The following is a 22541-nucleotide window of genomic DNA, read 5'->3' as shown; positions in this document are numbered from 1 at the left end:
GAGACTGAGCGTGAGACAGAGAGTGGGACAGAGGGTGAGACAGAGAGTGAGACTGAGCGTGAGACAGAGAGTGGGACAGAGGGTGAGACTGAGCGTGAGACAGAGAGTGGGACAGAGGGTGAGACAGAGAGTGAGACTGAGCATGAGACAGAGAGTGGAACAGAGAGTGAGACTGAGCATGAGACAGAGAGTGGGACAGAGGGTGAGACAGAGTGAGACATAGCATGAGACAGAGAGTGGGACAGAGGGTGAGACAGAGTGAGACATAGCATGAGACAGAGAGTGGGACAGAGGGTGAGACAGAGAGTGAGACTGAGCATGAGACAGAGAGTGGGACAGAGGGTGAGACAGAGAGTGAGACTGAGCGTGAGACAGAGAGTGGGACAGAGGGTGAGACAGAGAGTGAGACATAGCATGAGACAGAGAGTGGGACAGAGGGTGAGACAGAGGGTGAGACTGAGCATGAGACAGAGAGTGGGACAGAGGGTGAGACAGAGAGTGAGACTGAGCGTGAGACAGAGAGTGGGACAGAGGGTGAGACAGAGAGTGAGACTGAGCGTGAGACAGAGAGTGGGACAGAGGGTGAGACAGAGAGTGAGACTGAGCGTGAGACAGGGAGTGAGACAGAGAGTGATACAGAGGGTGAGACAGAAAGTGTACCAGCAAGACAAGTAAGAGTGTGAGACAGAGTGAGACATAGCATGAGACAGAGAGTGATACAGATACTGAGACTGAGCATGAGACAGATGGTGAGACAGACAGTAAGACAGAGCGTGAGATACTGAGTGAGACAGAAAGACACAGTAAGATAGTGAGACACAGAGTGAGACAGAGAGTGAACCAGCAAGACAAAGTAAGAGTGTGAGACAAAGAATGATACAAAAAGTGACACAAAGAGTGTAACAGAGCATGAGACAGCAAGACAGAGTAAGAGTGTGAGACAGAGAGTGAGACTGAGCATGAGACAGATGGTGAGACAGACAGTAAGACAGAGCGTGAGACAGCGAGTGAGACAGAGAGTGATACAGAGGGTGAGACAGAGAGTGTACCAGCAAGAAAAGTAAGAGTGTGAAACAGAGAGTGAGACAGAGCATGAGACAGCGAGACAGAGTAAGAGTGTGAGACAGAGAGTGAGACTGAGCATGAGACAGATGGTGAGACAGAGAGTGTACCAGCAAGACAAGTAAGAGTGTGAAACAGAGAGTGAGACAGAGCATGAGACAGAGAGACAGAAAGTGAGACAGTGACACAGAGAGTGAGACAGCAACTCTCTCAGGAACTGAGAGAAACTGAGCGTGAGAAAGCAAGACAGGGAGTGAGACGGCAAGTGAGACAGGGAGTGAGACAACAGGTGAGATAGTGAGTGAGTCAGCAAGTGATTGAGACAGTGAGCAAGACAGTGAACAAGATAGTGAACAAGATAGTGAAAGCCAGACATTGAGTGAGACGGTGAGTGAGACAGTGATTGAGTGAAATAGAGTTTTAAGTCCTCAACATCAAGATCAGTTGATCACAATATTCATACAATCAATATAAGATAAATCAGTGGATGATGGATGGGGTCAACAATGATCTAATGGGATCAGAAGATGCACATTCACCAAGGTCATACTGTAATTTTATTTCAACCAGTGACAATACCGGTGGACCCTGCTGTGACACTGCTGGAATATTCCTCAAAGTGTTGTAATAGATGTTTATAAAGGGGTGCAGGACAAAGACAATTAATTTGCCACACAAAAGAAATTATTACCTTCTCGATTTTATCATATATGTATGACAGACTTCTGGGGATAATGCCCCGGTCGATGTACCTTTCTGCCCCTCCTGTGATGGTGAAGGTCTTTCCACTGCCTGTCTGGAACAGTCACAATGTCTTCATTATCAACACAACAGAACACAACACAACATTGACAGCAAGTAATGATATCATTTTCATGACTACAAATATCATTTATATCATATTCTAAGATTCACAGAAGATGATCATTAAACATTCGATGGCATTGTATTTTTTAAATGACCACATACGGAAATGGATTTTAAGTGGTACCAAATTATGAAATAGCAGCATTAATTCCAAAACATGCATACAAATTTTCTGCATTCCAGTATTTCTTTTGTATCTGTTTTCATTTTTATGCATCTAGGATGCAGGATTTGACATATGAAAATCAATGGATAACCAAAACATAAAAACACAAGTCAAAATACAGATTCCAATTGTCATTAGTGTGAGGCAATGGACTCACAAATATAACAGGAAAAAGTTGAACACAAACAAATAAAATATTAATAATAATTCTTATCAGCCACCATAAGATTCCCAGCACTGAACAAATAAAACAGTCCAATGAGTATATATTTCTATTCATGAAAAACAAACATGCTGAAATGACCGTTAAGACAGTCTAGCGATGTTCAAATGACTTTCTTTGACTCTGACATGTCGAAATCACTGAAGGGCAGTTTGGAAAAAAAACAAATCACATATCAAATCAAGTCTTAAGCTAAGTATAAATAAATTTATCCAACACTTAGAATACATTGCAAACGTGATTTCAGTGAAGCAGAACATCAAAAATTACAGTCGACACAAAACAACTTTAATTACAGTTTAAAGCTATTTAAACTTGTGGGTTGTGGTGTGGGGCGACCACACTCTCTCTTATTTCTGTCTCGCTGTGTAAATGACAACGAACCAAACACAACTGTGAGGGGTGACAGTAGCTACCTTGTGATAATATTGACACAAGCTAGGTTTACCTGTCAGCAAACTTGTAACGAGATCATGTGCGGTCTTCAACAACACCTACCTGTCCATATGCAAATATTGTGCCATTGTAGCCTTGTAACACACTGAAAGACACAATACAAGATTCACATGTAATATGGATGATAAATGGACGAGAAATATTTGTCAAAAAGTCATATTTTTATCATGTTAAGGATTCCAATATTACCATCGAAAGTGGCGGACCACAACAGACTTGTATAAAGAGAAAATGAGATAAAAATGAATAAAAAGTTGTTTAAAGCTTAACCTAATCATGCTAAGGACTAACCCCAATGTACATCAAATTGTGGTTGCCAGCCAAGCATTGTCATTTTGTGCTTATCTGAACTGACAAAAAATGTTCTTGTATTTTATTACTTTATGGAATCTGCACTTTTTGTCTCACTCAAACAAGAAATGAGATTTCAAGGAAACTGAATAACACCCTAATGTGACGGGGCTGCGCTCATTCTAGTGGTACTATTGTCAGTTACATGCTGAAATGTCAGCTTAATGTGGGACTGTAGTCCAAAATGATGCAGGATGTAGCCGTTTACGACTTTGCTATCTTGTTCCCCCAACAAAATGCCAGAAACATTGCTCATGAAAGAATACTGTCTGCTTAAATAAATGCTTAGAGCTTTAACTAATGTGGGTATGACAACCCTACCTGTCTCCCCAAATTACATCTTGTCTACCCTTAACAATCTATAACTACATATCTATTTACACAACTTCAAAATTTGATTCACTTCACAGATTTACAAATTGGTACTGAGTGATATTTTGTTGTTAACATATGCTCGTCATCTACCTAATCAAGTATTAATGGCATACTGAAATAATAGATATAGATTATTATCCAAGCTGACTAACATTCCCAATACGCTTAGATAGCGATTATTTTAAGAACAGTATCATATGATACAGAGATCATTACCCACGTGTTTTTCCGTATCATAAATAGTATATATTACAAATAAAAATTGCATTTGGCGACACATTAGGAAAGCCAGCTTTCAATGTCTCTGTCATGTGAAATATTAAAATAAAATCACACAACCTTAAACAGAAGTAGTGTTTCATAATGAAAAATGAATCTAAATATATATTGTACAATAATTGTTTCAGCCTTAAAATGTATGCAGAATACAAAACTAACATGGAGTATCTTGCAGCTTATTTGACATGAATACAATGTACATTCACTAGGGCCAGGATGGGTACTCGGGTACTCAGGTTGGACCAGAGTAACCACAGGACTAACCATGGTTAATCATGTAATATAATGTTTCAATGACAATAACAATAAAACTCCACTGTTACACTACAAGTTAATAATGTTCACATTTCTTTCTGACTATGAACACAATATTTTTATATGTTTGAGTAAAGATAAAACTTCAGTCAACTTCAGTTTATGCATGATCAGATCATTTTTTAGGTGTATCTAAATAATTTTTGCCAGGGCTCCAGTAAAACAAATTCCCAATAGGAAATTTGAGCTCTACAGCAGGTACCCAGGTAGGGTCAGGTAATAGGGGGTTGTAAATACCACAGTAGCAAATGTAGACTCGTCTCAGCCCTAATCTTCACCTTATATTATTGTTGTGTTAATAGTTTATCAAATACAGGATTGCTATTGAGATACATTAAATCTCAGATCTTGAGAGGGTCCCCCAAACAAGACATTGAGGCAATTCTGACGAACCATGCATAAACAAAAAAGGAATTAAAAAACAAAGATGAATATAAAAATATTCACTCTACAACAATGTAGAAAAGTTATAATGTTCACAGGAACCAACGTAACAAACAACTGGTGTCAAAACAGTGCCTCGAAGTGCTGATGTTTGGTAGTCAAAGTTAGAGGTGTCAGAATCCCTGTGAAGGAATATGTGAGGACAGTTTACAGGCCGGGGTGTCAATACCAAGATATCACACGTATCTCAGACAGTGAGATAAACAGGTGAATGTTTACATCCCACACACTGATGGTTAGGGTAACACACTTACATGACTATTCCAACATGTTCAATTGATACTGATCATTTGCCACATTTACTTAGCATTATCTCAGCTACTAGACAAGGCATATGTTGAAAATGAAGAGATTTCTTTGATGGACATTTACATTCTTGCAGAGATTTTGTAACAGATGTAGAATCCTGACGCAATAGTAAGTGAGTCTTAGCAAAATTGCAGCAATATCACAATGGATGACACCAGAAATGGGTTCAAACATTGTACCCATGTATTGGGAAATGTTAATTTCAACATGGGCATATAATGACCTGCTTTGAAACGCACCAACATAATTCCATTAAAATATCATGATAGTTGGAAAAGAACAATGAAAACACTGGATGGTTAGGAGTTAAAGAAGCTCCAAAACTGGTCAGGTTTGATAGCCGTTGTCAGTTGTGAGTCGTCACCAAAAAAACACTTTTTCACACATACAAAGCACGAAAAATGCAAAATGTCCTTACAATGTAGTACACAAATGGGGTATAAAGGGATGGCATTCAAAGGCTACCCACATTATCGCTGTAGCCACGGAATCACACTGAGAATGCAATGCCGAGACTGACACTTGAGGAACGGGAACAGGAATGTGCCATTGCCATGATTGAAGTTGGTATGACTGCAAAGGCTATAGCAGCAAGGTTTGGATGTCACCACAGTACCATCACAAGACAGAACCAGCGATTTCAGCAAACCAGAGACTGACCATGCCCGCGGCAACAAGGGTGTGAAAACAGCCAGGGAAGACCAACAGATTGTAAGGACTCATCTACGTCATTGAACACTTCCGGTGTCCAGAACTGCAGCTACCCACGTAGGTCGACAAGGAGTTATCAGTGCTGATACTGTATGCCAGCAACTTTGCACCGTTGGTTTACGTACTCATCGTCCTTATGTAGGGCCGATTCTGACCCTATGGCACTGGCTACAATGGTTGCTGAGGCACAGACAATGGTTACTACGATGCTAGAATGGTGTCCTCTCTTCTGATGAATCCAGATTTCACCTCAGGAACGCTGACGGACATATATGGGTATGGCATCGTGGTGGTGAACATTATCACGATAATTATATTGTGCAGACTGATCACTGGGGTGGCGGAATTGTGATGGTTTGGGGCGGTATCATTTTTTTGGCACAGAACACAGTTCCATGTATGCATAGGTCATGTTAATGCAGTTTACGCCAATTTAAGACGTCACATTGTCCTGTTTCCGTCAACACCAAGAACTGCATACAGCACATGCTTCTATGGACTTCCTGGCACAGAATAATGAACCTGTTATGACATGGCACAATCTATCGCCCATGGAGCACTTGTGGGACTACCTGGGACAGGGCATTGCATGTCGACCTCAAATCGCCAACATTAGGGAGCTCGCACTTGTCCTACAAATCGCCAACATTAGAGAGCTCGCACTTGTCCTACAAATCGCCAACATTAGAGAGCTCGCACTTGTCCTACAACGAGAGTCGTGTAGGGTATCACAAGTTGTTATCCAGAGACTGATAATGTCCATGCGAAGTGTTGTGTAGCATGCATTGCAACCAGGGACAGTCATACCCGGTACTGACTTTGCCTTTGGATCCCTTGTGTGTTCCATTTCCGCGACATTAAAATTTGTACTTTCCAATGACACTAGTCATTACAAATGTGGAACTCGATTATCGGAGTGTGATTGTAGTACACAGCCAACACCATATATAATTTGGTTTAGCATAAAATTCACTTGTACCACTGGTGCGTTTTCAATGTGTTTCAGTATATTTACTGACACTTGAGGCTGAATATAAGATAAATCCCTGTGGCATGTAAAGTTTATTGTGTTTTGAATATGTTAAAAAGTTGAGATGATATCTAAGAAACAGAAAATGTTTGGGGCATCCATAAAAAAATCTCGGCTTTCATTTGACAATTTGTTAAGTTCACCACAAAGTCAGGAAATGTCAAAGACATAGAAAAATCATATTTTTCTATCTTTCAGTGGGACAGATTATATTTCTTTGAAACCCTGGCGCCTGCAAAAGATGAAATGATTGATCCCCATGTATAACCCAAAAATGTCCTTTTCATTCACTGTATTATCATGGTGATGTATCCTTGTTTGAATGGACTTACTTGTCAATAACTGGTTTGGACACGTGTTCAAAAACTTCTTCTTGTGTTGTTTTCTGATCAAAAACCCGCTCAAAACTGAAAACATGACACACAAAAAAACATATATAGATAAATAAAAACAGAACATTATGCCAATGTTGACACAACTTGCAATTGCAATTAGGGGTTTTGCCATTTCCTTCTTAGGACAAATTAGGGATAAAAAGTAGCCCTTTAAATAACACTGAAACTATTCAAACAATCTTTCTTCAATATATCACCGATTACAATAAATTATATATTTATAATACTTATCCTATCTCACTCTATGCATTTCATCCTTCTTCTTCCTATCCCTTGTGTGTTTCCAGCTTCTCAGCTCTATTCACCCAAACACCCCTGACATCACCATGATGACCACCCCAGCAATCAGGTCATGCACCTGGTCATGAAGCTTGCTGGCTTGGACCTGGTCACCTGACACCCTCTGCCTCATCATTGTCTTTCTTGGAGCTGACAGGCTAGTGAGTGAGTGGGTTGGGTTTAACGCCGCTTTTAACAGTATTCCAGTTATATCGCATCGTGTCAGCTTAATGTTGGAGGAAAGCCCGAAGTGATGCAGGTCTCAGACGTTTACCACTTCGGTGAAACCAACGAGCACGGGTATGGTGCTGACAAACCTAGAAACATAATCGGGGCGAACCGGAATTCGAACCCACAATCATAGGTTTCTGGCGTGCCCAAGGGACGCAACTCTGCACAGCGAATCGCGGCTAGTGAGTGTAACTGTGATGTGGGGTAGGACGGGTGGGCACAGATCATATGAGATAGGATAAGTACTATTAATATACAATTTATGTTAAAAGTTACAAATTTTAAAACTTATCCTATTTCACTCTATGCATTTATCCCATGGTTGGACGGTGGGTCACAGATTATCCTCGTCTATTCGTCTTGTAACCAATTCGGAAGGGGTCTCCAGTCAATTTGTTCTACAAACAATTTTGTCAGTATGCTCCATTGATGCAGGCATTATTTGTTTGGCATCCCATTTTACGCTTTGTCAAAGCTATTGATCCTACCACAGGAAAGGATCCACATTATCCATAAGAAGATCTTCAAACCATTACTGCGTCACATGCACAAGGTAGCGGTGGGCTGATAATAGAATTGGGATCCCATGGTGGATGGGACAGCTCATGAGGATTCAATGTCTGAGGTGGAGGCAATCCCCCAAAGTTGTAGGCATGGAGTATTGTAACAAATGTTATATTTGGGATAACACTTTCTTTGTAAAGTACAGATTCGAACCCACACTGCAAGAGTGAGGCTCCTCTTTTGGCATTTCTTATGAAGTCATTGGTGAAAGGATGTGAGCATTCTTTGCATCTGAGTGTTGGCTTGCATACTCCTCAACAATCGCAACATAAAGTGTGAGGATCCACCACAGAAAAAATATGCTGGCACTTCTCACAGTGCTGACGTTTTGGTTGATCCTTGCCCATTTAATGTCAGAAGTGCATTGAACTCCTGTATAATTAAGAGAAATAAAAGGCCTAAATATTCTCTCAAAAACTTTGTATGTCTCCACTGTGATGCGAAGAGAAAGAGAATGATGAGGCAGAGGATGTCAGGTAACCAGATCAAGGACAGCAAGTTGCACAAGATTCGGGTGCATGACCTGATTGCTGGGGTTGTTGTCATGGTGATGCCAGCAGTGTTTGGACGAAATAGAGATTAGAAGCTGAAAACTTTGTTCAAGGACGTTTCCAAACTTTCCACACAAGGGAGAGGAAGAAGAAGGATGAAATGCATAGAGTGAGATAGGATAAGTTTAAAAATTAAATTTTATTGCAATTTGTGGTATGTCTCAGACATCCATCAAGTTTTGTCAACATGAATGAGAGACATAGAAAATTGGATCAATTGACTAAGTATTAGAAACTGGCACTAGTTCTGTTGTCCTTGCTAAACTCACCAATGGTTAGGTATTATAAGGATTAGTAGAAATTAGCAATTCTTAAGGGTTCTGCTGTATGTTATCATTCTAAGGAATAATGAACTAAAAAAGTTAGTTTCTTCCACTGTCTGTTGTGTTAAATGTTCACAGCAAAATATTATATTGAAATGATTCAAACAAATGATCCAAAACTGATGTATCTTGATTTCTGTTCCAAGTGTTAATCTCAATATGTCCAGACAATGATCTTTCGCATACTGTTATCCTTCACTGTGGAATTCTCTCCCAAATGGACTCAAAAACTCTCCTTCTCTTTTTGTGTTTAGTCGTTAGACTTATTACATATTTCTAGCAACTCAGAGTTGTGTTTCATGAGTCTGTGACTACTGAGAATAAAGATGTACAAATTTTTAAACCCACGGATAAAGATTGACTGTAACTATGGTAACTGACCGAAACTTATAATGTTCTCTCTTGTTGTTGATGAAGCCCTCTGCTAATTCCTTTGGTACAGTAACTGTCAGTCGCGGACATCCCTCATCATCCTCGTCAACACCATAGCGCTGTCATTGAGAAAAAGTAAAATTGTAATCACATAAACTTAACTTACCCCTATGATGTAATAAAACTGGGCTTACTTATCAAAGTGCATCAAATCTTTGGAAAATATCTGTTGACTCAAAGTTTTGCATTGTAAATCCTGCAATTGACCGAAATCTGCATGGCAGTTTACAAACCAGATGTCAATTTCGTTACACGATTTTGAACATGTTAGTCCAGCCAAAATTTAACTCCATAATTGCAGCCTAGTTTGGCAAGGTTGTCGGAAACTGGACTTTTAAAGTCAGCTTACTCCCTTGTTTTGGGAAACTGAAAACTGGAGGTAATGCGTGACCAAACCAACATATTTAAATGATGAACAAATTAATCACAAACCTATTACAACATTACTTAAAATGTTGAAGGAGTAAAGTTAACAACAATTTCTAAATATCCCCAGATATGATTTGTCTATCATTGTGAAAGTATCAACAGTTTTTATATTGTCAAAGTCATTTTTTCCTTATGAGATGATACTTTTTTTTCTATTTTGGGGAGTGGGCATGTGTGCGTAACAGATGCACCACTCGTAAAAATAAGTAAAGTGGAAACCAATCTACAAAAATGTGATCTAAAAGCATTGTTATTGTACTCGGCCAAATGCAAACAGATACAATGGTATTCTGGCCGAATAGACTGCATACATGACAACATATTCACAAAACACCCAGTAGAACAGTTACATAATCGGAAATGTTCTTTTTATCCCCTCTTCTCCCACCTACTTACCATGACATCAAATATAAATAAAAAAATAATCAAGTCTAGCCTAGTGACATAATACCACATGGCTGTTTTAATAAAATAAATATATGATTGACATAAACATGACAAAATCGCAATCTATTGTACAATTCTCTATTACTTGTTTTTGTTGTACAGAGAATTGTGAACTGTACATCAATTAATCGTCACCAAGATATTAAACTCTTTCAGAAATTAACCTTTACACATGTACACCTGTCTAAACAATCTGTCAAGAGGAAAAAGAAATATTACTCTTTTTTCCGATTGCTTGCTAAAGTACATGCAACATACCATCACAATGGTCATGCATCACTGAACAGATGGCACTTTGTTTTATCAATTGACATGACCAATCTTAATTCAGTGGCTGTGAAGTGTAAAGAGAAGGCTGTATTTTGTTAGATTAATAAGAACACACTTGTTAATTGTGTCAAGTTACTGATGACCACTAACACCATTGTGTACCCCGTTGATGTCCTTTGTTTATTTGTTGTTTAACACCATACTCAGAAATATGCCAGCTATATTATGGCAGTCTGAAAATAATCATGTCTGGGACAGAACATACAGTGATTGACATCATGAGCATCTATTTATGCAAATGGTATATGATGACATGCATCAACCAAGTCAGCAATCATGACCAACCGATCCTGTTAGTCACGGCTTACAACAAGTATGGGCTTCTGAAGGCTAATTCTAACTTGGATTTTGAAAAGGATGCAATAATGCAATATTACAATCAAGTCACTGCCAGGCAAACCAGAGTTTGAAAGCATTAGCAACAACCCATACTGCCAACTCTCCGGGAAGCCATTTTTGTTTGCAAAACCTAGCATTGTAAGAAAGGCGCTATTGTTTTAATTACCAATCAGCGACTAATTAAGATTCAACATGTAGATTGACTAGGCATGATGTGCATCTATCAGCATGTTTGTCACAGAAGCTTTTCCGAATTTCACTGTCAGTAAGTGAATTTGGTCGATCAGCTGATATAAATCATTTTATCAGATGTAATATACGCAATCGTTTTATCTAATAGTTGTAATATACACATAATATTTATTTGAACAGCGTATGCATAGTTTTTGTTGTGTATTTGATATGCTAGGATTTGATTTGTCTGCATATTCAGTTCCTTTAAATGTATTTTATTCAAACACGCAGATTATCTCGGGGTTCTGGTTATTACCTCAAGTTGTGGTAATAAAATTATGACAAGTATGTGTATAGGCTGTGTATAGATAGGGTAATCATCTGGGAGATATCAACCTTTTAGTCACAAACTTACAGGAATTTTTTTTTTTTTAAATCTCAGAAAGAAACACATGGAATCAGCCAGTCTGAACAGGATTTATGAAGGTGGTGTTCTCTGTCGTGATGTAGAAGCATGTCTGGACCGTAGGACCCCATTATGGATCTAGTTTTCAGTTGGGTGTTGCTACATTCACTACAAGTATGAGTGACTGGGCAACCATCACAATTACTAACAAGTGAATTGTGAAAAATAATAATACTTTCCATCTTAATTTCCAGAGTCTTGAAATAAAGCAAAGAATCTAAATCTGGTCTTTTAAAGGAAGGTATAAATTAGGCTATTGTGAGTAGATTTTTTTATTTTTTTAAATGCATTACAAACTCATAAATGACAAGATGAAGAAAAGTAATGATAAACATCTGTCAGGGGACAATTTGTGGACAGTGCCTAGTCATGCTAATATGGACAACCTACTCGAAACGTTTTCGTTGATCAACGGATAGCAACTTCACATATCCCGAATACCGGAGATATTTCTTTCTAAATCGAAACACTCACCCCTGTTTTAGCCTTTGTCGGCTTTATTCGAGCAAAAATCTGGATTGTTTGCTTCACCATCTTCCAGCTATTACTCTCATCTCCCGAAATCACAAAATAGTTGTCTCAGTAAAACTACACACAAGCCAGAAATATCATTCACACCCTTGTTGTCTAGGAATGTTTACATCGCCTTCTTCCATGATGCCAAGCACTTGCAAGTCCAGGGTAAAATATTTCAAGGCCTTTGATTGGTTGAAATGTTAGGGGTATTTTTAGCTTGCCGGTGCTCTACAAGCGTGACTCCTGCGAGTTGGGCTCAGTGGTTTGACAGTCGTTATAAGGGATATACCACACTTGGATAAGGCTTTGATGTTGCCGCGTTGTTTATTATATGGTAAGAAATGACAGTTCATTTGATTTTTTTGTGTTCCTATCTCGATCTTATGTTCTAATTTCATATTTATTTCCTTTGAAACTGAACTCAAAATGACAAATGTTGCAAGTCATAACATTAACATAAACAATTTTATTGAATGACAAATTGGGATGCTGTCTTCGACACCTGCTTTCGATAATCGTGAAAATGTTCAACATTTTGGGAAAAGGATCATATCCGTTGGATGATATCTAACGTAATTGAGAAAATGAAACAGTGTGATCTGCGATGTATGAAGTGCAACATTTTGGTTCTTGTCGGCAGACTATTGTTGTGATAAGCTTTTGTGTGAGCCATGGTTAGTTCATTGACAACCGCAGGCTCCGCACGCCTACTTTTCATCCTCGTGTAAAACAGAAGCTGGTTTGCTTGGGGGCATATATGCTTTCAGGTATATAGCAAGAGCCACAGAAGTAGTAGAAAAACGTGTATTTGCGTATACTAGCATTCAGACGAAGCGTTTATTTTGACGTTGGATTTGTATGCGAAGCGCCGACTGCTCACGCCTTGTTACACGATAAATGAACTGATGCACGTGCAGGTTTACTCAAGCGCGAAACCGGCCAGGATCGATCACTTTTTATTGCCTTAATTGTTAGGTAAACAATGCAATTATATTTGCAGGTTCATTACAAAGAGTGTCCTTGGATTGGTACAATTTGTGTATAGGGTCCGAAAGACGTGTGTTTGGATGATGGTTCTGAACTCGTTTTTTCAGGAGCTATTCAGGAGAAAGATGTCTATTGATGTATGTTTGTTTTCGTATGATTGTATCTCCTCAAGTAATATCATTGGGGAACTTGTCAACTCGTCTTCAGACCAGAGGATATTCCCGTGTTTCGAGCCAATATTAATGAGATGTGAGCTGAGAATAAAGATCATAGATTAACAGAAATCTAACCATGCCCTGCTCCATATTCAGTTGTTCTATGTGGAAAGACTTCCACCTGTATGCCCCCTTCAAAAGTTAAATATATTTACATTTTGCATGTTTCTTCCAACTTTAAAATCTTTCTTTTTTTTAGGGGGGGAGGGGGGGGGGGGAGGGGGAGATAGGGGATACAAGCATAAGTCTTACCCCCAAACAGATCTTGTTTCATTTCTGATGCTATTGATAAATATTCTGATTATTTTTTTTATTTAACATATTTAAAATATGGAATTCTTCTTTAAATGATACTACTACTGTTTGAAAAACAATAGCACTTACAGCCATGACAGCCAAACTTGATCAGATAAATATATGTAGTACCAACATGGTTATCAAATGTGAAAACAACAAATTTCAATTTACAGCTGTGTTCAGCCTCATTAACAGCAATATTCTTGAGCAGTTCCAGAGTTTCCTTGACATGGAATTTGGACGTAGCTGTAGTCAGCTCTGGAACATATACAGTTACACAGGCTGCGACTCATTTACACTAGGATGTAGAACACAGTAGGAATGAGTGGTGGGCCTCGGGGTAACAGTTTGTGTGTGTACTACATATCCATAGTGTTACAGAAATATTGTGCACGTCATTGTGCTTGTTCAAGGCTAAGATACCATGACATATGAACTTTGTTTTGCTCTGAAATAAAAGTTTATATTATGTTTAATTGAAATAAACAAAAATATGTATAAAGGTTTCTTATGTATTTAAGAAATAACTTTCATTTAAGTAAAACATTTCATAACTTTTTGAGCCAGATAAGAGACAGTCATATGATGAATATATGACCTATTTTCAAAAACTTTCATGACCTGGATTAAATCATTATATCATTATGTACTCTTCTATAGTGCAATTTAAGCATATTAATATACCTTTAAGGCATATATATGTATTTTGATTTAAAAGAAATTATATTGCCTTTTTCATTGTAAATTAAGTGAATAGTAAGAGAAGTAAGAAATTGTTATAATGTGTTCAAAATAATACTTTTGGTGGAAAATTGTCAGTTTGACATGTTTCATAATATGAACCATTATGCAAATTTATTACTTGCAAAAATTGTATGTCAACATTTCTTCTATTGTCAAGACATTCCTGTTGTCTATGTTTTTTCTCATTGCGTCATAAGTTTGGTTTTACATTTCGCAAAATACACTGACAAGATCCTTTAACAAATGTTGTGTTTTCGACAACCCCCAAACTTCTTGTTCACATTTACCGAGAGTATGTTAAACTCTTTTGATTTCTGAAATACATGACCGGCATTTGAATCATTCCGGTACCCAAATGTGATCCAATGTTGATATTGCATAAACCAGGTCTTGTCGAGCATCCAAATGTGTGAATTTGTAAATAACAGTGATTTTTCTTTAGGCTGTGAGTCAGCTGTAAGTCGGCTGTTTTGGCTAGACCTACAAGCCATGCACCACTGTAAATTTACATTGATGTCAGGCCAATATTGGAGTCTCCCAGTTAAGTCGTAAGACTGAAGGGCAAATAATAAGATTGTAACTCACTTGTGGCTTCAAGAAGGGTACATGTACTTGAAATAAGAGTCAGATTAAGTTTGTAGTCTCTTTAAAGAAACCTGCATCATTCCTTTGGGAATAGTTTCAAGGGTATCCACATAGTGAAATTAAGGTGGTAATAAAAGTGTTTGTGATAGCATTTGTGCAGTGACCTAACATTTACATCTGTTTTAATTTAGTTAAATGCTTTAAGAGTAAAAAAGATTTCCACCATTTACAAACAAAGATTTTAATTTTTCTGCCCCAAAGTTTGTAATTCAGCTTTTAAGTCTCATTCCATCCATATCAGAGTTATTTTAAGTGAAGGTATGGCTTTTGTGATACATCCTCTCATGTCAATTTACTTAAATGGTTTACCTGTGAAGATCTGGTTTAGATTTGGTCTTCAGCATGCTTGTCACAAGAGGCAACTAACAGGATCGGGTGGTCAGACTCGCTGGCTTGGTTGATGCATGTCATCATATCCCAATTGTGTGGATCTATGCTCATGATGTCAATCACTGGATTGTCTGGTTCTGACTCAGTTATTTACAGACCACTGTCATGTAGCTGGAATATTGCTGAGTGAGGCGTTAAACAACAAACAAACAAAACAAACCTGAATGATTTCTTCATCTTATATGTGACTTTAAGACTTTGATTTACAATGTTTCATTTTGAAACAGGTCTTTCACAGCAAAAGTAAAAGGCTGAAACTGATACTTACATTTATAATGCTTTGACAATCCTAGATAATCAAATAGAAACTAGGTCAGTGTAAAATAAAGGCATTGTCAAAGACCCAGTGGAAAAGTAATATGATCTTTGAAATTTACTACATTTGTGTAGTGAAATCAAGAGCTATAATCTATAATATATACTTAGTAAACAGACAGCTGGGGGAGACAGAGGACATGAGCCCAACTCTGATGAAGCTGTGACAACAGGCAACCAGTGTGTTTTTGTTTAGGGATGGACATCCAGTCTTCCAGTATGCAGGTAGATCTTAAAGGGGCACTGATCTAAAGCAATTCCCCGGGACTGGTTGTTTGCCTTTGTTATTGTTTTTTCCCCGTGAGTACCCGTATGATACGCAACGCAACTCAGCGTGACATGAGACAGGGCTACCGTCTGCAAGGACAGCTAAATAAACTTGGATGCAATATTTGTTTTACGCATTTTTTAATACTGATTGGTTAACCGTGATCTATAAAGTTTTCGACAAATGGCGCATGTTAATTAATTTCTTCAGCCTAAACAAACAGACAAAAAGAACGGCAGATGTTCATCGGATGTCATTATTTGGAAATACCCCTGATGGTTATAGTTTAATAATAAAAAAAGAATTTTCGGATTTTGGATTACGTCGATTATACGATTACCACTCCCTTGTTCTCATCCATGTTTTCTGGTATAACCCTACACTTGTGTATTTGTCGTCATTCACTTGATGCTCAGTTAATGAATTTATTACAGGTATAATTAGTGCTAGCACCACTCAGAATACCTGACAAAGGTTCTCATTTGGCATTTATTGTGCCTGGGGTAACTATTCAATCTAAATCCAGGTTTGAAGTGAGGTGAAATGTGTGTTATGTACTATGCACGTGGCAGCCCAGCAAGAGATGAGTGATCAGTTGATTTACTTTTTTGTAAATCAACGGACCGTACCTAGTCATCAAAGGATTAACAGAAAATACATTGATTAGTCACTGTTAGTGTGTACATGTCTAGGTTTACTAAAACAAAGGGAATACACTCATATCATGGCGTGAAGTCCTGATGTAAAAACAACATACTTTGTTCAAAGGGTTCGCCGATAATACGTTGATTGATTGCTCATTGTTATCTACCTCAATGGATTTTTTTAGGGACCGTGGACGTTATGAAAATAGTTGTCACGTGGGCTTTCTCAGCCAACCTTTGAGACTTGACATCTATGTGAAACACCCACAAACAATCTAAGTGATCAGTTGAGAAACGAACATGGGATATAATATCCCGAAACGATATATATATTTTTTTAAATATTTGATTGTTACAGAGACAAGTGACATGGAAAAAGTTTCTTTGTACAGCTGCAGACATGTGGGATATTGTTCCTTTGTGTGGATATTCACGGATACATTCCTTGAACAAGGAAGCTGCCTACAATTATACACATAAATTTGGTCGGTTATAATTATTATATTTGCATTTTGTTTTCCTTCATTTGCTGTACCATTGGACAGATTCATTTTTGTTCCTCAACGTCTTGGTTGGGAAATTCTTTGATGCGCGATAGACGTTGTTTTCACTAGTCTTTTCCTGTGTAAGCGTGTATATATTACAGTCAATTTGTAAAATGTGATTCTCTCATGCAATTTGTAAAATGTGTAAATATTTCAGTCATTTTGACTGAAAAGTCTGTCCATTTCTTTAACAGATTGACTAAAATTGACGATGTAAAGGGCCTAAAAACATCACAAAGATTATTATGTAGGATTAAAAGCCAAACAATATAGAAAACGTAACATTTTCAGTCTCTTGGTGATGATATTAAATAAAACAATGTTTAGAATTCATTGTCATAATAATACAGATGGACATATTTTTCAGTCAATTTGTAAAATATGAATATTCAGGCATTTAATAAATTTCCTAAGTGAACATTTTGCACAAATTGACTGTAAAAATATAAACACGATAAAATAAGCAATGCTCAGGAGAAATATTTACTCTGTGTTGCAAGTCAAAATAGTGTAAACGAAAATCGCACATTCACCAAGCAAGTGACTTATCAAAACTTCGTCACCATTACCGATGCTACACACAAAGATACCTACATTTTCTTATTATTTCCAAAATTGTATTTCATTTTGTTGATCAATGTGACCATACACCCTTATATATACTGTCAATAAAAGTGACAAATGCGTTTACGAATTGTGCAGCACAGGTCGCGAACTAGTCTAGGTTTCTGCTATATCATCCGGGTACTCATGGGGAAAAACAATAACAAAGGCAACAACCAGTTCCGGGGCATTGTTTTAGATCAGTGCCCCTTTAAAGGGACTGGGGACACGCAAAGTACTATGCTGTTGCAATGTTATACTATTGGTACAATTTTTATGTTTTCAAGGTTATGTTAACACTAGAGGTGTTGTGATAATGGTTTGTAGTGGTACAGCAGTATATTATCCTACCTAGTGGTATGACAATATGGGAGAACATTATCCTACCAAGTGGTGTATTGATATGGAAGTACATTATCCTACCTAGTGGTGTATTGATATGGAAGTACATTATCCTACCAAGTGGTGTATTGATATGGAAGTACTTTATCCTACCTTGTGGTGTATTGATATGGACGTACATTATCGTAACTTGTGGGGAATTGATATGGAAGTACATTATCCTACCAAGTGGTGTATTGATATTGAAGTACATTATCGTAACTTGTGGGGAATTGATATGGAAGTACATGATCATACCTTGTGGGGAATTGATATGGAAGTACATTATCCTACGTAGTGGTGTATTGATATGGAAGTACATTATCGTTCCTTGTTGTGTATTGATATGGAAGTACATTATCGTAACTTGTGGGGAATTGATATGGAAGTACATTATCGTAACTTGTGATGTATTGATATGGATGTACATTATCCTACCTTGTGGTATATTGATATGGATGTACATTATCCTACCAAGTGGTGTATTGATATGGAAGTACATTATCGTAACTTGTGGGGAATTGATATGGAAGTACATTATCGTAACTTGTGGGGAATTGATATGGAAGTACATTATCGTAACTTGTGGGGAATTGATATGGAAGTACATTATCCTACCTTGTGGTGTATTGATATGGATGTACTTTATCCTACCTGGTGGTATATTGATATGGATGTACATTATCCTACCAAGTGGTGTATTAATATGGATGTACTTTATCCTACCAAGTGGTGTATTGATATGGAAGTACATTATCCTACCTAGTGGTGTATTGATATGGATGTACTTTATCCTACCTGGTGGTATATTGATATGGATGTACATTATCCTACCAAGTGGTGTATTGATATGGAAGTACATTATCGTAACTTGTGATGTATTGATATGGAAGTACATTATCCTACCTAGTGGTGTATTGATATGGAAGTACATTATCCTACCTGGTGGTGTATTGATATGGATGTACCATATCCTACCTGGTAGTGTATGGATATGGAAGTACATTATCCTACCTAGTGGTGTATTGATATGGATGTACTTTATCCTACCTAGTGGTGTATTGATATGGAAGTACATTATCCTACCAAGTGGTGTATTGATATGGAAGTACATTATCGTTCCTTGTTGTGTATTGATATGGAAGTACATTATCGTAACTTGTGGGGAATTGATATGGAAGTACATTATCGTAACTTGTGATCTATTGATATGGATGTACATTATCCTACCTGGTGGTATATTGATATGGAAGTACATTATCTTACCTTGTGGTGTATTGATATGGAAGTACATTATCGTAACTTGTGATGTATTGATATGGAAGTACATTATCCTACCTAGTGGTGTATTGATATGGAAGTACATTATCCTACCTGGTGGTGTATTGATATGGATGTACCATATCCTACCTGGTAGTGTATGGATATGGAAGTACATTATCCTACCTAGTGGTGTATTGATATGGATGTACTTTATCCTACCTAGTGGTGTATTGATATGGAAGTACATTATCCTACCAAGTGGTGTATTGATATGGAAGTACATTATCGTTCCTTGTTGTGTATTGATATGGAAGTACATTATCGTAACTTGTGGGGAATTGATATGGAAGTACATTATCGTAACTTGTGATCTATTGATATGGATGTACATTATCCTACCTGGTGGTATATTGATATGGAAGTACATTATCTTACCTTGTGGTGTATTGATATGGAAGTACATTATCGTAACTTGTGGGGAATTGATATGGAAGTACATGATCATACCTAGTGGTGTATTGATATGGATGTACTTTATCCTACCTTGTGGTATATTGATATGGAAGTACATTATCCTACCAAGTGGTGTATTGATATTGAAGTACATTATCGTAACTTGTGGGGAATTGATATGGAAGTACATGATCATACCTTGTGGGGAATTGATATGGAAGTACATTATCCTACGTAGTGGTGTATTGATATGGAAGTACATTATCGTTCCTTGTTGTGTATTGATATGGAAGTACATTATCGTAACTTGTGGGGAATTGATATGGAAGTACATTATCGTAACTTGTGATGTATTGATATGGATGTACATTATCCTACCTTGTGGTATATTGATATGGATGTACATTATCCTACCAAGTGGTGTATTGATATGGAAGTACATTATCGTAACTTGTGGGGAATTGATATGGAAGTACATTATCGTAACTTGTGGGGAATTGATATGGAAGTACATTATCGTAACTTGTGGGGAATTGATATGGAAGTACATTATCCTACCTTGTGGTGTATTGATATGGATGTACTTTATCCTACCTGGTGGTATATTGATATGGATGTACATTATCCTACCAAGTGGTGTATTAATATGGATGTACTTTATCCTACCAAGTGGTGTATTGATATGGAAGTACATTATCCTACCTAGTGGTGTATTGATATGGATGTACTTTATCCTACCTGGTGGTATATTGATATGGATGTACATTATCCTACCAAGTGGTGTATTGATATGGAAGTACATTATCGTAACTTGTGATGTATTGATATGGAAGTACATTATCCTACCTAGTGGTGTATTGATATGGAAGTACATTATCCTACCTGGTGGTGTATTGATATGGATGTACCATATCCTACCTGGTAGTGTATGGATATGGAAGTACATTATCCTACCAGGTGGTGTATTGATATGGATGTACTTTATCCTACCTAGTGGTGTATTGATATGGAAGTACATTATCCTACCAAGTGGTGTATTGATATGGAAGTACATTATCGTTCCTTGTTGTGTATTGATATGGAAGTACATTATCGTAACTTGTGGGGAATTGATATGGAAGTACATTATCGTAACTTGTGATCTATTGATATGGATGTACTTTATCCTACCTGGTGGTATATTGATATGGAAGTACATTATCTTACCTTGTGGTGTATTGATATGGAAGTACATTATCGTAACTTGTGGGGAATTGATATGGAAGTACATGATCATACCTAGTGGTGTATTGATATGAATGTACTTTATCCTACCTTGTGGTATATTGATATGGAAGTACATTATCCTACCAAGTGGTGTATTGATATTGAAGTACATTATCGTAACTTGTGGGGAATTGATATGGAAGTACATGATCATACCTTGTGGGGAATTGATATGGAAGTACATTATCCTACGTAGTGGTGTATTGATATGGAAGTACATTATCGTTCCTTGTTGTGTATTGATATGGAAGTACATTATCGTAACTTGTGGGGAATTGATATGGAAGTACATTATCGTAACTTGTGATGTATTGATATGGATGTACTTTATCCTACCTTGTGGTATATTGATATGGATGTACATTATCCTACCAAGTGGTGTATTGATATGGAAGTACATTATCCTACTTAGTGGTGTATTGATATGGATGTACTTTATCCTACCTGGTGGTATATTGATATGGAAGTACATTATCCAACCTAGTGGTGTATTGATATGGAAGTACATTATCGTAACTTGTGGGGAATTGATATGGAAGTACATTATCGTAACTTGTGGGGAATTGATATGGAAGTACATTATCCTACCTTATGGTGTATTGATATGGATGTACTTTATCCTACCTGGTGGTATATTGATATGGATGTACATTATCCTACCAAGTGGTGTATTGATATGGAAGTACATTATCCTACCTAGTGGTGTATTGATATTGAAGTACATTATCGTAACTTGTGGGGAATTGATATGGAAGTACATGATCATACCTTGTGGGGAATTGATATGGAAGTACATTATCCTACGTAGTGGTGTATTGATATGGATGTACTTTATCCTACCTGGTGGTGTATTGATATGGATGTACCTTATCCTACCTGGTGGTGTATTGATATGGATGTACTTTATCGTACCTGGTGGTGTATTGATATGGAAGTACATTATCCTACCTGGTGGTGTATTGATATGGAAGTACTTTATCCTACCTAGTGGTGTATTGATATGGAAGTACTTTATCCTACCTAGTGGTGTATTGATATGGATGTACTTTATCCTACATAGTGGTGTATTGATATGGATGTACTTTATCCTACCTAGTGGTGTATTGATATGGAAGTACTTTATCCTACCTGGTGGTGTATTGATATGATGTACTTTATCCTACCTGGTGGTGTATTGATATGGATGTACTTTATCCTACCAAGTGGTGTATTGATATGGAAGTACATTATCCTACCTAGTGGTGTGTTGATATGGATGTACTTTATCCTACCTAGTGGTGTATTGATATGGAAGTACATTATCCTACCTAGTAGTGTATTGATATGGAAGTACTTTATCCTACCTGGTGGTGTATTGATATGGATGTACTTTATCCTACCAAGTGGTGTATTGATATGGAAGTACATTATCCTACCTAGTGGTGTGTTGATATGGATGTACTTTATCCTACCTAGTGGTGT

General features: G+C 37.4%; 2 protein-coding genes across 3 annotated transcripts in view; one reads left to right on the top strand and one right to left on the bottom strand.

The window, feature by feature from the left end:
• Positions 1-12209, bottom strand: part of LOC139442440 (kinesin-like protein KIF6) — a 92492-nt gene extending 80283 nt beyond the window's left edge. Inside the window, exons 1-5 of the mRNA XM_071223250.1 lie at positions 12023-12209; positions 9313-9422; positions 6921-6995; positions 2817-2859; positions 1754-1858 (exon numbers count right to left, since the gene is read on the bottom strand). Coding sequence (XP_071079351.1) covers positions 1754-1858; positions 2817-2859; positions 6921-6995; positions 9313-9422; positions 12023-12082 — 393 coding nt within the window. The 5' untranslated portion in view covers positions 12083-12209. The remainder of the gene's footprint in view (positions 1-1753; positions 1859-2816; positions 2860-6920; positions 6996-9312; positions 9423-12022) is intronic.
• Positions 12210-12308: 99 nt separating this feature from the next.
• Positions 12309-22541, top strand: part of LOC139444158 (disheveled-associated activator of morphogenesis 1-like) — a 185363-nt gene continuing 175130 nt past the window's right edge. For both annotated transcript variants that reach the window (XM_071225057.1, XM_071225055.1), the window contains exon 1: positions 12309-12398. The gene's annotated coding sequence lies outside the window, so the exon portion shown is untranslated. The remainder of the gene's footprint in view (positions 12399-22541) is intronic.

The sequence above is a fragment of the Haliotis cracherodii genome, unplaced genomic scaffold (genome assembly GCF_022045235.1).
Source record: "Haliotis cracherodii isolate W230 unplaced genomic scaffold, xgHalCrac1.p SCAF_5, whole genome shotgun sequence".
NCBI lineage: Eukaryota > Metazoa > Mollusca > Gastropoda > Lepetellida > Haliotidae > Haliotis > Haliotis cracherodii.
The sequence above is the reverse complement of the archived record's forward strand: the minus strand, read 5'-3'. Positions and strand labels throughout refer to the sequence as shown.